Here is a 13947-nt window from a genome sequence, read left to right as displayed (position 1 = left end):
GCAGGTGAATATGGATGAGTTCATACAAAAAAGATTTGGCAACTGATAATACAGGAGGAAAGAATCAAGAGGGGTTAAGGAAAGGAGTCAATGAAAAGCCAGAGATTTTTAAGACTGAGTGACTTAACTGTTGGTATTCTCAATTAAAAATTCTTGTCAAATGACCAATGAGTTGATATATAATGGAAAGAATTAAAAACCTATAACAATGTTATATAAATGAAACGAGAAGATAAAAGGGAGTTGCAACCAAGCTTCCCCTTGAAGAAGACAATAAAGAGGCCATTATCATGTGTCCAGAGGCAAAAAGAAACATAATTTTATGAGACATCATGTCAACTGGTCTTGCAGAATGACAGGATAAGAATTTTCCACAAGGCCACCATGAAGATAACAGTAGCACAAATCCCTACAACCATGTCACTCCCTAAATCAAATGAATATATACTTTGATTCTTGCTGACTTAAATGTAAATGAAGGAATAAGGAAGTACAGTGGAAAATATTGTGGAAAATAAGGTTGAGGATTCAAAACTGAAAGAATTCAAAGGCATTTAAATTACACAGAAGCCTCAAGTTTTCGTATCACGAATTTTGTCTTCACTAAATGAAGCAGGTGGTGCTACACATGGCAAGTACCAAATACATAATTTAAATGAAATGTCTATATCTGAAGAGGCAAGAGATGACTGGTAACTAATGTGGGAGTGATTTCTTTCATTCCTGATCAGCTCCCATGGATTCAATTATTTTTTATATGGAAATGACTCCCAGATCTATGCTTCAAGCACTGTTCTCTTTCCTGAGCATCAACACAACCAATGAGCATTTCCAAATGGATGTCTTTTGCTGCTAAAACTCCACATTTCCCATATATAACATATTTCCCCAAAATTCATTCTCTTTTCCTAAATTATCTATTTCTTTTATGGATACTGCCACCTTCTAACCATATTGGTTCAGAAAGTCAGTCATTTCTGATTCGACCTTCTCCCTTTGATTCTAAATAGCTATGAACTCTTTTACAACTATCTCTGCACTTTATCTCATTCCCATTCTTTTCTCTATTTATATCTCTCACTCCTGGTGAGGCCTTCATTAAATCTCATCTGTACTACTTCAAGAGCCACTTACTTGGTTTCTCTGCCTTAAGAGCTTTTTCTTGTCCAATACATCTTTCAATAGCTGTCAAGTGGATATCCTTAAATCTGGGTCTAACCAAATCATTCCACTGTTCAAAAGTCTCTAGTATGCCTAAATTGATAGTACATTAAAGGACAAACCCCTCAGTTTGCAATTTACCAATCTGGCTCCTACTGATTTCCAGAATATTGCATATTTATGGCTGGAGCGGTGCCTATTTTCTACAGGCTGAGCTAATTTCTCTTTAAGGTGAAAGGGAGTAGATTACTGAGTTTATCATTGGTTTGTTTGTTTGTTTGTTTGTTTGTTTCTTGAATCATAAAAGATTAGCCTAAGGGAAAATGGTACCAGAACTTTAGCCCAAATACCCCAGCATCATAAAGACTCCTCTCAGACCAAGGATGACCATTGCTATGGAGAATGCAAAGGGAGTAATCAAAGGGAGTAATATTTTGTCTGAACTGCATTCTTTTAAATATTATCTTAACTACAATAGCATTTTATTAGATTCCTGAATATCTCATTGCATTCTAATCCCAAACCTGATTCACCCAAAGGCATGGCCAGAATAACATTCCTTCTTTTTATTCACTTCATATTCTAGGAAGACTGAGCTGCTTTGTTTTTCTACTAAAGAATATTCTTTCTTCTATCTTCTAACAAGCTATTCTCTCTGCTTTGAATAAACTTCCTCTTACACTCTACTCTTTAGATCCCTCAATGCCTTTCAAAATTCAGATTCCTTAAGATCACCTACTAAGGAGGAACTTCCTGACCCCCATCTGCTAGTGACACACCAGCTTTGGTCACCAAATTACTTTGTATTTCCCTTGTGTGTGTTTTTGTGGGTAGATGTTTTCTCCAATAGAATGTAAGCTCCTTAAGGACAGGAGGTAACTTGTTTTTGTCTTTTAATCCTCTTGGCAGAAAGTACTTAGTAAATGTGTGTTGTATTATGGGCCTAATTTCTACATATGCTCTGGGTGTATAATCAAATCATCAACTTTTTAGATAAAAAGCTCAAAATGTATAGATTAGATCAATTAAAATTCAGAAGATAGGAAATTAAATTAAATCAGGTCCAACTTGATCAACTTAAACAAGCTGCTAATAACAAAAATGACAAATAAAATATATTTATATAATTATGATTTCCTAAGGAAATCTAATACAAATCAATTGTCTCAATAAGGAGATTGAAAAAACCCTGAAACTACCTTAGCTAGCACATACTCATTTATAGCCTTTCTAAATAAAGAGATATAGAAATTATGGGAAACACAAATTCAAATTGTAAAGTCATTTGTTAAATCTTGCAATAGAAGATATATGCAACATTACCACATACAATAAAAGCCAAACAAGAAAAACCATAAAGAGTGGCAAAAGAAAAGAAAATACGGTGAGAAAGACAACTGGCAGACCCTATTAAGCCACATTATCCCAAAGATCATGAAAAGATGACTATGGATAAAGGATAATATAGACAAAAATTGAAAAAAATAGTTTTAGGATTTTTTTTTCATATCAGTAATATTGGAATCACCATATTTGGGTTTTAATATGAAGCTTTTAGATAAAGTAGATATAAAATTATCATTAAAGTAAACAAAGAGGTCGACACAAGTTTGAAATTTCTGACAAATTAAATCTCCAGACAACTGAAATAAAGGAGAATGCACAATGCTTGGGAAAGAAAAAATGCAGATGCTATTTCTTTTGGGGAAAAATTAATGTAAAAAAAACCATTAGCTTACAACATGTATGACTACTTTCTTATTTCTACAAAATATGCACAAAAATTATCTGTACTCATTTTGAGGATATCCTTGATATAGATAAAAGAAGAGAATATGCTTTTACTGATATTCCAAAATGGACCAATTCCTAACAGTAATACAATTACTGAATGGTTCAGAGAATAGCCATTCCCACTAAGCTTAGTTTTTCATCATAAAACTAAACTATTGGCAACATAAAATGATACCTTAAAGTCTCTCTTCTAACAAGTTGGATTCATGTATGTATCAAAATCAGAGAAGAGTCTGAAAAATTCAACAACTAAACTAACTTTGTTAATTCTATGTTTATCAAATGAGGTATAAACTGACAAAACATACAGTTCTTACAAGGCATTTGCCACTATCCTAGAGGATGTCCAACATAGATTCCAAATGAAAAACAGATGTTCTATATACACTATGAGCTCTTTCAAGATACTTTTGTTTGCAGTTGACATTGTATTGATTCCATTATGTTATATTATATTAATTATATTATTCCCTGGTACACCTCAATGCCTTCTAAACTCAGTCTTTAATTACTCTAAAGAGCTTGTCCTATCAGAAAAAAAAAATGAAGTAGGAAACTCTCTTGTCCAGATTACAACATGCAGTTAGCTGGACAGTCCACCAAGGTGATCTGTCAGTATTTGCATGCTGGGTAGTCACAGCAGGTAGCCAGCAGCTGGACCCAGAACTGAAGAGGAAGAAAGTGAAGCTAGTTTTACTTGGGAAACAAAAAAGTGCTTTTGAAAACCCCAAGTTTTTCTATTAAAAATGTGATCTTTTTAATATGATATATTTTTCCCAAGTTTAACCCATTAGGAGTATATAACATTACAGTTGCTAAAGAATAAAATGTAGGTCACCCATTTGTAATGGAAAATGAATACTAGTGTAAAACTATTGCAGCATTATTACCAATAATGTTATTACATAATTACCAATAATATTGCCAATAAGGTATGCCTAATTGATGTCTAATATTGGACAGACAAAATTAACTTGAGCACAATATTTTGCTAACTGGCAATTGAAGGCACAATTAAAAAATCTCTCTCTATATATATGTATATATATACACAAAAGGCTTTATATGTACATAAAAATAGTATAACTTTCAATTATTCAGCTATATTGGAAATGAAAATATCAATGATATAATTTTTGTTGCATATTAGCTTAAAAATTATAAAGATTCTGCTCACAATTAATTATGAGCAAACTATGACTAAATACATATTTTATTATATTTTATATTATATATCATATTATTATAATACATGTTATATATTATAATTTTTTATTTTATGATTATTACAATTAGTATAGAGTACAAGACCTATTAATTGGACTAGCTAAATAGATTCAATTTCTCAATATGTTGTAGTCTAGAGTGGCTGCATTAGGTAAAAAATAATAACTCTTTGGAGTTAGGAAAATCTGGATTTTTAAGTCTAGTCTCTGAAACATATTGCCTTTGTGACCCTGTGCAGGTTAACTTCTCCAAGACAAAGTTCTCTAAGACTCTAAGTTGTAAATCAGTTTCTAATTTGCATTAGTATAAGTTTTTCTCCTTGGGAGTTGCTTAGTCTAAGGAAATTATTTGTAATATTTAGGAAAAAGTAGGATGAACCATATGCCTGCCAATAGCTCTTCCTGAACTAATATTCTGTGATTCTGGAATTATGGTAAAATGTCTTCTTGTTTTTCTATTCAATTATCTAAAGAAGAATTTTGCCAAGGTGACTAAATTTACAGAAAACATAGTAACAACATGTCTTCATTAGAAACTGAGTAAAGCATCTGGAATCTGCAGTGTACTCATCCATCTAGAGAAGAAAGCTTTGTAGACAAACTCAAATAGCTTTAAAAGTTTTCTGTTTGACAAAAAAAAGGGCCTCCTGTTCTAAGCAAACATACCTAACACCTGCCACAATTTATCACTAAATCATTAAATTTAAAAAGACAGCTAAAGTGCATTGAAATTAAAGGAATGCAAAGACAACTTATGTAACCTAACAGTCAGTACTCAAAAGTTGAACTATGAATGTAATTTATAATGAGAAATCCCTACATTCTTAAGAGGGGTTTCTTGAAATAAATTAAGGGATTCACTTAGTGTCCCCAAAACAAAGCATTACAAACAATTCCGCCAGGTTTTGCATGTATGTGTGTGTGTGTTATTTTAAGAAAAGTAAATTCATCCATCACATCTTATTTGATTTCACAATTTCTTGGCTTTTGTGCCTCTGACAAGTGCAAGTCAAAATCTAGCTGTGTGGTCTTGTTTTCTTGGTAGCAAAGAAGATTCATTGTTCATTGAAATACACATTATCTTTATTTTTTTCAGGTTTATAGAAGTTTTACTTTAAATGAACTGACATTTGAGACATTAAAGATTAAGAGTTCAATATATATTTTGACAAATAATTAGGATCTTTTAGTGTAATAAAAGTGTAATAAGGCAGCTTGATATGGCTCTGTGAATGATCTCAAAACCAAGAAGACATGGGTGATATACTCAGAGTGGGAAAATGATTTAACCTGGACCTTTGATTTTATTGGTATAAAGAACTCTCTGCTGAGAAAGTTCTTTATATTAATACAGATTGGTACCTCAAATAAATTTGTAATCTTAGAGGATTACCTACTTAGATCTTATAATTTAGTCCAGATCATCCAGTTAATATATGTCAAAGACAATACTAAAACTCTGATCTTTCTGACTTAATGGGACCATCTCTCTAAATGTTATGCCATGAAAGCCTCTTATCCATTTAAAATAAGATCTCTTTAAAAAAAGTTTGCCCAATCAAAAGCTAAGAATTGAAAACCTGAGTAAATACTAAATGTTTCATATGAAAGTTACCAGATTGTTCAGACATCTTCCTATTGGTTGTAAATAGTATGTATGAACTTTTTTTAAAAAAGCTATACATTTTAACATTGATGGGTCTATTGGAGATTACTTAATCAGTCACGCTCTTTTATATGACAAATGAGAAAATGGTTAAAAATAAAATGGAAAAAAAAAACAACCTCCTTTTCTAAAGTCTCTGCAAGATAATTACAGAGTCAATGCTAGAAGCTGTGTTCAGTTCCAAATCTAGAACTCTTTCCACAATACAAAGCTGTCTCCTACTCTATTCGAATGGATTTGAACCTAAAATACTAATTTAAGGGTTATTTAAGCATATTTTAGTAAATGAAGAGACTTCTAATATCTCTAAGCCAACAGCTGTTTTTCTCTGGGCAATCAGTTTCAATAAAGAATGCTGTAATTTCTTAGGTTCTGAGAGTCAGGATCCTTTGTTAAGATTCTGTCCCCTAAGGGAGAGGGGATCAGTGGGAGAGGTAATACTGGCCAATGTGGATGAGGCAAAGAATGATCTGTGAGGACTAGCTGGCTTCAATCAAAGACAGTTTTCATTAGAATTTTCAGTTCAATGCTGGTAAGTATTCCTGTCCCTAAAATTGTCCAGAAGCCTCGGGGAACAGATTTGAGACAAAGAATGCATAGACTCTATTGAAAGAAAATGAAAAGTTTGTATAAGACCAAAGTAAGCTCCCCGCAAGAGGGCTTATTAAATTTAAGACATCACTTGTTAACAACTTAATTTATGCTTGTGATCTATGTTTTACACAAGATAACGGTGAAGATATCCTGAAAAAAAAGCTTAAAACTACTAAAGTAAAATACATGACTAAGGAAGATTTTTTCTGTCTAAAAACTTACTGAAAAGGAAGGAAAAAAAGAGAATTTTATAGTTTTCTAAATTTTTATTACATTCATCTAAAAACATTTTGAAAAGATTATCTTTAGCAGAGACTAAAAGACTCTTTTCTGATCTGTTCTCAAAACTTTGGTCTATATTTAGAAATCAGAAAGCTTTTATTTCAATAGTATAATTATAGTTCATTTTTTTCATTGAATAGATCAGTCAATCAACAAACATTTACTAAATCCTTCTTATGTGCTACTTACTCAGTTAAAAGTAGGGGAAACAAAGAAAAAGAGAAAAAAAGTCTCTTTTCTCAAAAAACTTATATTCTATTGAAAAGATACTTATTTATTAACAGAATTTTGATGAGATCTGACATTGATTTGTATTGTACTCAGATCTCAAGTATGCTTTGCAAATTGCATGAATCCTTTTTGTCATGCAGAGGACTGATAAATATACTAGACCAGCACACCAAAAAGGATTAATTAATGTAGTATTGTCTAATACAATAATATCAGGAAATAGTTTAAACACTCAGTAAATGAGCTTAAAATGTTAATTTAATTTTCTTCTGTTGGTCTCAATAATTTCTTCAATATGAAAATTTTAAACATCATTGGGCTCATTTTATCATTTAAACTTTCAAAATCGAGACTTTTTATTTTCTTCCAGTGCATAAGGGAAAGGAAATGTTATTCATCAAGCAAATTTCTTAAATCTTACCTTACAAACTCTTCCAACTCGAGATAATATAGTCTTATCAGAGGTACTGCCTTCTTGAGATGATTCACGAAAGAAGAAATATATTTTATCATCATCTTGGTTGTATGTGTCTGGTATGGGAAAAGTTCCAATAAATTTTGCTCCTTTAAAGAGAATGAAAAGGGAAAGGAAAGAACTTTTACTAAATATTTATTATGTGCCAAGCAAAATGCTAAATCCTTTGCAAACACCTCCCTGATAATAGTACAGACTATATCACATTCTAAAATATGAAAAGGATTCAACATGGTAAATATCTTCTGAAAGAAAAATTATCTAATTGTCACATTTTTGGAAAGTTTGTATGATCATGATATAAAAACATTCTGAAGAGGCATTCATATTTCACCCAACTGTCAAAGGGGTCTATAGAAAATGGTTTATTCCAGGGTCCCAAAGACTTACAGTGCAATGCCCATAAGGGCATGAAGTATGTCTATTAAATTTTTAATGAGGAAATATGTAAGAGAAGAAGCAAAATAGGTCACTGGAAATATAATCAGCCATTTTTAAAATGTGAGCTGAATGGACAACCCATTTAATTCCTTGTTATCCTTCCAATGACAAGAGACTTAGGGACTCAAGATTGCTAACTGAATACTTTGTAGAGAAATCCATCAGTGAACCTTTTTTTAACTGCCTACTATGTACCAAGGCCTGGGCTAAATGCCAGGGATAAAAAAAAAGACAATAGTCCTTATTCTCCTGAAGCATACAACCTAATGAAGCAGGTTACAATCTGATGGCCAAATTATAGAATATAATTAAGGTTGTTGTTTTTTTAAACCCTTACCTTCTGTCTCAAAACCAACACTGTGTATTGGTTCCAAGGCAGAAGAACAGTAAGGGCTAGACAATGGTGGTTAAGTGATTTGTCCAGATCACACAGTGAGGAAGTGTCTGAGTTTCAATCTATGACCTCCCTTCTAAAGGCCTGGCTCTCCATCCACTGAGCCACCCTGCTGCCCCTGTTCAGTTTTGCATAGGATAAGATGGAATAAATGAGTTAGAGTCTACAGTATTAGAGATGGTGCTCACATCTCTGCGATACATAAGATCGTATATTTAGAGTTGGAGTTGTTCTTGGTGGCTATTGAATCCCATCTCCTCATTTCACATATTCATGGAGGTATCTTCTAAATCAGGAGGAGAAGTGGGGATGATAAATGGTGGACAGAAGTAGGAGAGCATCCTAAAATGTCTTAATCATAGAATTGATTTTTTTTGTTTTCTTAAAAAGATCTATTTTACATTAATTTATCTTTCTCTTATTAACTCCTTGGGCTCTGACAATCTTTAAAATAGCATTTTGATAGGGAGAGTTCCTTTAAGAAGTGGGCCGTACAAATGAGGGGATGCCCTTCGAATGGGAAATGGCTGAACAAATTGTGGTATATGTTGGTGATGGAATACTATTGTGCTCAAAGGAGGAATTCCTTGGAGACTGGAACAACCTCCAGGAAGTGATGCAGAGCAAGAGGAGCAGAACCAGGAGAACATTGTACACAGAGACTGACACACTGTGGTACAATCAAAAGTAATGGACTTTTCCATTAGTGGCAATGCAGTGATCCTGAACAACTTGGAGGAACCTAGGAGAAAAACCACTATCCACATCCATCAAAGGAAATACTGTGGGAGTAAAAATACCAACGAAAAACAACTGCTTGAATACATGGGTCGAAGCGATATTGTTAGGGATGTAGACTCTAAATGAACATCCTAGTATAAACAACAACATGGAAATGGGTTCTGATCAAGGACACATGTAATACCCAATGAAATTGCATGTTGGCTGCGGGAAGAGTGGGTGGAGGGGAGGGAGGGAAATAATGTGATTATTGTAACCAAGGAATAATGTTCTAAATTGACTAAATAAACTTATTCAAATGGAAAAAAAGAAGTGTGCCATACGAGCAAGCATTAATGCATAAGGCTGATAGCCATGTATCCAGGTTTTTTAATCAGGGTGGTGGATGAGGCAAAGGTAAGATGGCAGAATACAAACAACAACCCAGCTGAACTCTTCCAACATTCCCTTACAAACCACTTTAAAATAACTCCTCAAATCAAATTTTGAAATGGCTGAAGCCAACAAAAGGTTGGAAGTGAGACATTTTTTAATCCTAAAATAACTTCAGAAATGGGAAGGAGAGGTATGTGACAGTGAGGAGAGCCCTGGCCTGAAGACCCTACAGTGGTAGGAGCAGGACTTGGAGGTCACTGCAACAAGTAGAAATATAAACACTGGAATCTCTCAAGCCAAAAATGATGAGAGGATTGGATAACTGGATAGAAAGTGATTATAAGGGATGCTTTGTGTCACTGGGTATAGCTGGCATTGATTGGCAACTCTATTGCCCATACACATTTCTGGGTCTAGTTCCTGGGCAGAGAAGGGCACTTGTGGTCAGTCACAAGGGCAGGAGTCTTGGCCACAGTTCTCATGCTCTGGGGAGCACCAGTAATTGCAATTTCAGGGGAGCGAGGCCCTTATGTAAAAGACCAGAGCATAGTTCAAGAGAACAGTAACCACATCTCTCTAGATCACACTACCTTGGAAGCACCAAAAATTGGTCACCCTTAAAACTAGCTCTGAAAACAGCAGCATGAAAAAGACTGAAGTTTGGAATACTATCTTGCCATGTGAGCAGAACCAAAGTTTAACATAAAGTTCAAAATTCAGAAATAGGATAGAAAAATGAGGAAACAAAAACTAGAATAAAAAAAATTAATGACCATAAAAAGCTACAATAGTGGTAGGAAAGATCAAGAAATAATTTTAAAAGACAAATAAAATAGTTGTGAAGAAAGCTATTAAAATAGCTACAACAAACACCTCGAAAAAATGCGAATTGGAAACAAGCTCAATAAGAATTCCTGGAATGACCTCAAACACTTCTTAGGTAATAGGGCAAGTGATTTTATCTCCATTGCCTAGCCCTTATTACTATTTTGCCTTGAAACTAATACATAATATGAATTCTAAGATGGACAGTAAGGGTTTAAAAAAATCCTGGAAGCATTAAATGAGATAAGAATAATAGAGGAAATTTTTGAGGAAAACCTATATGAAATTATGAAAAAGGTATAAATAGCTTTAAAAAGGTATAAAAATACTAAGGAAAATAATACTTTAAAATATAATTAGTCAGAGGCACAAAAATATACTGAAGAGAAGACCTTGTTAAAAAGAATTAGACAAAAGAGAAAAGGAGTTACAAAATTTCACTGATAAAAAATAATTCCTTGAAAAATAAAATTGGTCAAATAAAGGCTAATTACTCTATATCAAGAAATAATTAAACATGGCTAGGTGACTGCTGCTAAATCATTGAATCCTTCTGACCTTTAATTTCCACTTATGTAAAATGAGCAATAGACTTCTAAACTAACTCCCAACTCTAAGTCTCTCATGATGATTACTAATATCAATAACAATCACAATACTATCTAACATTAATAAAGAGCTTCAATGCTTAAAGTATTTTCTGAAATATTTTTACAAACACTTTTAACAGCCGTTGGTATTTTCCAAATGGAGAAACTGAGACTGAAAGAGGTTACGTGACTTGCCCAGGGTCACATAGTCAATACAGAAAGTAGGGTTTAAATTCAGGTCTTCCTGCCTCTAAATCCAGCACTCTCTGCCACTCTTCCTCTTTGTTGCTTGGTTGGGGGTTTGAACTAGTAAATAACCGAATGTCATTTATTTATGTGTATTTAAATTATCTCTGTTCCATCATCTTTCAAAGTCAATATTTGAACTATAGTGACACGAGCAGTATGGATTCTGAAGTTCTTTCTCTGCTAATTAGAGAAAGACAGAAACAGAGTAAAATGAGAAAGAAATAGAAAGGAATGGAGAAGATATATACATTTTTCTCTCCCTCCTATTTTTCTTTTTCTTTTAAATTTCTTCTTGACATTATTTTTGAAAGGACATAACTCAAGTAGGAATGACAAGTGAAACTTCACATAATTTACTCTAACTTTATATAATGAACCATATTTTTTCTATAAATTGAAATCCCTCAAATCATTTATATTTACCCCCAACATTTGCATTCAATTCCATAGATCTCTTGTCTTCATTCTTAATTAAGTTTCAATTGTGTTCTCAAATATTCCTTTGAAACTTTCAAGTCCCCAAACTCTCTTTCAAGTTAATAATTATCTGAAGAAAAATATTTCAATATTCTAAGGAGCTAGTATTATTTAAGAGAATCCTTTGAAAATATTTTATAATCACCTGCTAATTAACCTCTTTAAAAATGTTGGCATTTTTATTTAAAGGCACTAATTTTGATTAGGTCAAGGGACACACATTCTTTAAAAAAATCTCTCTTGATGTTTAATATTTGACATTGAAAACTGCCTACTGGAGACAGTATACAAGACTACTCACATTATTCAACAAAACACAAAACATATGAAGTCATGTATAGTGAGTAATGCAGCCAGATGTTGAAATGTACAAAGGTCTTAAGAGATAATAAAACATTTGGATAAATTCCAGGAGTGTCAGAGTTACTTCAAGTGATATCTATTAAATTTCTTGCTAGATGATATCATCATCTACTTTATTAATTATTGGATTGTTTAGATGTCTTTTCTTTTGCTTTTTTCAAAAACTATTTTAAATTTCTTTTCTTTCTTATCATGTTGACCCTTTCTCACTGAAACTTTATGGATATGATTCTTCTGTAGGAAAAATAGGAAGGATTCTAAAATATAAAATAAACACTTGATATTTTTGTTAAAACTTATCTAGCTTTATGCAAAAGTAAACTTGTAGCAAAGTAGTTACAAAATATTAGCATGGTGATGATATAGAAACAATAGCTTTAATAAAATATTATATTATTTCATTATATTAAAGAAATATTCTGACTGTAGAATTTTTGGTACAATATTTTATTTTTATAAAGACACCTAAAAACAATAACATTGTCTTCCTCAGAGTTATGCCTATTATTATTTGAAAAGTCAATTGGACATTAAGTGTCTTTGTATCTCCCAAAACATCTAGTACTGTGCTTTTCATATGGTGAAAGCTTAGCAAATTGCTGGATGAATGAATTTTCTCTTTACAAGTCCTCTCTTAAAATTAAGAAGCATGAGAAAAATACACACTTTTAAATCTTGGTCTGCCAACAACAGTCATCATTAGAAAAGCCAAATGGGTTGTTTGTTTCCTAACACTTTTCCATTTTTAAGCATAAAAAGTATGGTCCAAGAAAGTTTCCCTACTAGTAGGTGGTAGACAGAAATAAAGACAAAAGATTAAAAATCAACTGCATGAATTCAATTGAACAAGCATTTATTAAGAGGGTACTTGAATTGACTTTTGACTAGTCATCTCCTCCCCTTACCCAAATGGTGGAAAGAATAAAAGCTGTTTAAGATTACCATGGACACTGAGGTCATGACCATGAGAAACAGTATTAAACAGAACATACCAATATTTAGACCATTCAGAAGAAAAACATCTCCTGGTGAGATCTTTAATAGGGTGGATTAGTTTCACCAAAGATAACTGGATTAGCCAGAGACCTTGAGGATTTCTTATAAGGAATTCCTTCAGTGGCAACTGTGAATTTATTGATCTAAAGTTTAGCTTCTGCAATTTGCTGGACATGGATGTTAATAGAAAAGGCATATCTTAACCCCACTCCATTGTATTCATAAATTCAAAGAGACAAAATCTATGAGACTTTGGTAACCTTCCTAAGAGTCTAGATAAGACTAAAAGAGAATTTGAAAACTCCCTTTAAAATGTACTTATATTTTAAAATCTGTTTTGGGGGCAGTTTTCAGTTCATTTATAATTTTGATTCCATCATATGCATTATATGGCCAGGGCATAAAAATCACAAAACTAATTAAAAGCTCCAAATTAAGTAAATAAAAAATATTTAAGGATTTAAGTTTTTCTTTTTTTATAATTGGCACAAAAATTAATTAAAAGTAAAATGGCTTAACATATTTTGGCAATGATACAAAAAATGAATGCAATATAATACATTCCCAAGAAGAAAACATTTGTCTTTATGCTATTCATAGCGCTTTATTCAGGAGAAAAAAGGATTTGCCAGAAGTGTTGCTGTACTGTTCTAAAGGGCCACCAACATCAGTGTTCATTCTCAGCTCTTTATATGCATTTGCTCAATTCACAATACCAAAACTCAAAGGAACTTAATAGTTAATTATATACTAATGAAAGATATGAACTTCTGCAATCATGAATAATTAAAACAAACTATAAATCTTCCAAGCCATCTTTTTTCCCTTGCTTTTGAATAGGATACTAAATACTTTTCTAAAATTAAAATTACTTTGTGAAAAAATTATCACTATGTCAAATCAAAGTTTAATTTCTAATTATAAAAATTACATTTTATAATTATATACACATATACAAAGAATTCTACTTATTTTCTCTATCTACACAGTATAAGTTTAATAAATTTAAGTTTGTCAAAAGAGTCAATTAGGGGGCAGTTGGGTAGCTCAGTGGATTGAGAACCAGA

The 13947-nt window shown here is 32.5% G+C and overlaps 1 protein-coding gene across 7 annotated transcripts in view; it reads right to left on the bottom strand.

The window, feature by feature from the left end:
* The window catches only part of SEMA3D (semaphorin 3D), a 242136-nt gene that overhangs the window by 65996 nt on the left and 162193 nt on the right, over positions 1 to 13947 (bottom strand). For all 7 annotated transcript variants that reach the window (XM_056799465.1, XM_056799464.1, XM_016426051.2 and 4 more), the window contains one exon: positions 7376 to 7518. In XM_056799465.1, the coding sequence (XP_056655443.1) occupies positions 7376 to 7518 (143 nt within the window). The remainder of the gene's footprint in view (positions 1 to 7375; positions 7519 to 13947) is intronic.

Source organism: Monodelphis domestica, chromosome 5, assembly GCF_027887165.1.
Source record: "Monodelphis domestica isolate mMonDom1 chromosome 5, mMonDom1.pri, whole genome shotgun sequence".
Lineage (NCBI taxonomy): Eukaryota > Metazoa > Chordata > Mammalia > Didelphimorphia > Didelphidae > Monodelphis > Monodelphis domestica.
The sequence above is the reverse complement of the archived record's forward strand: the minus strand, read 5'-3'. Positions and strand labels throughout refer to the sequence as shown.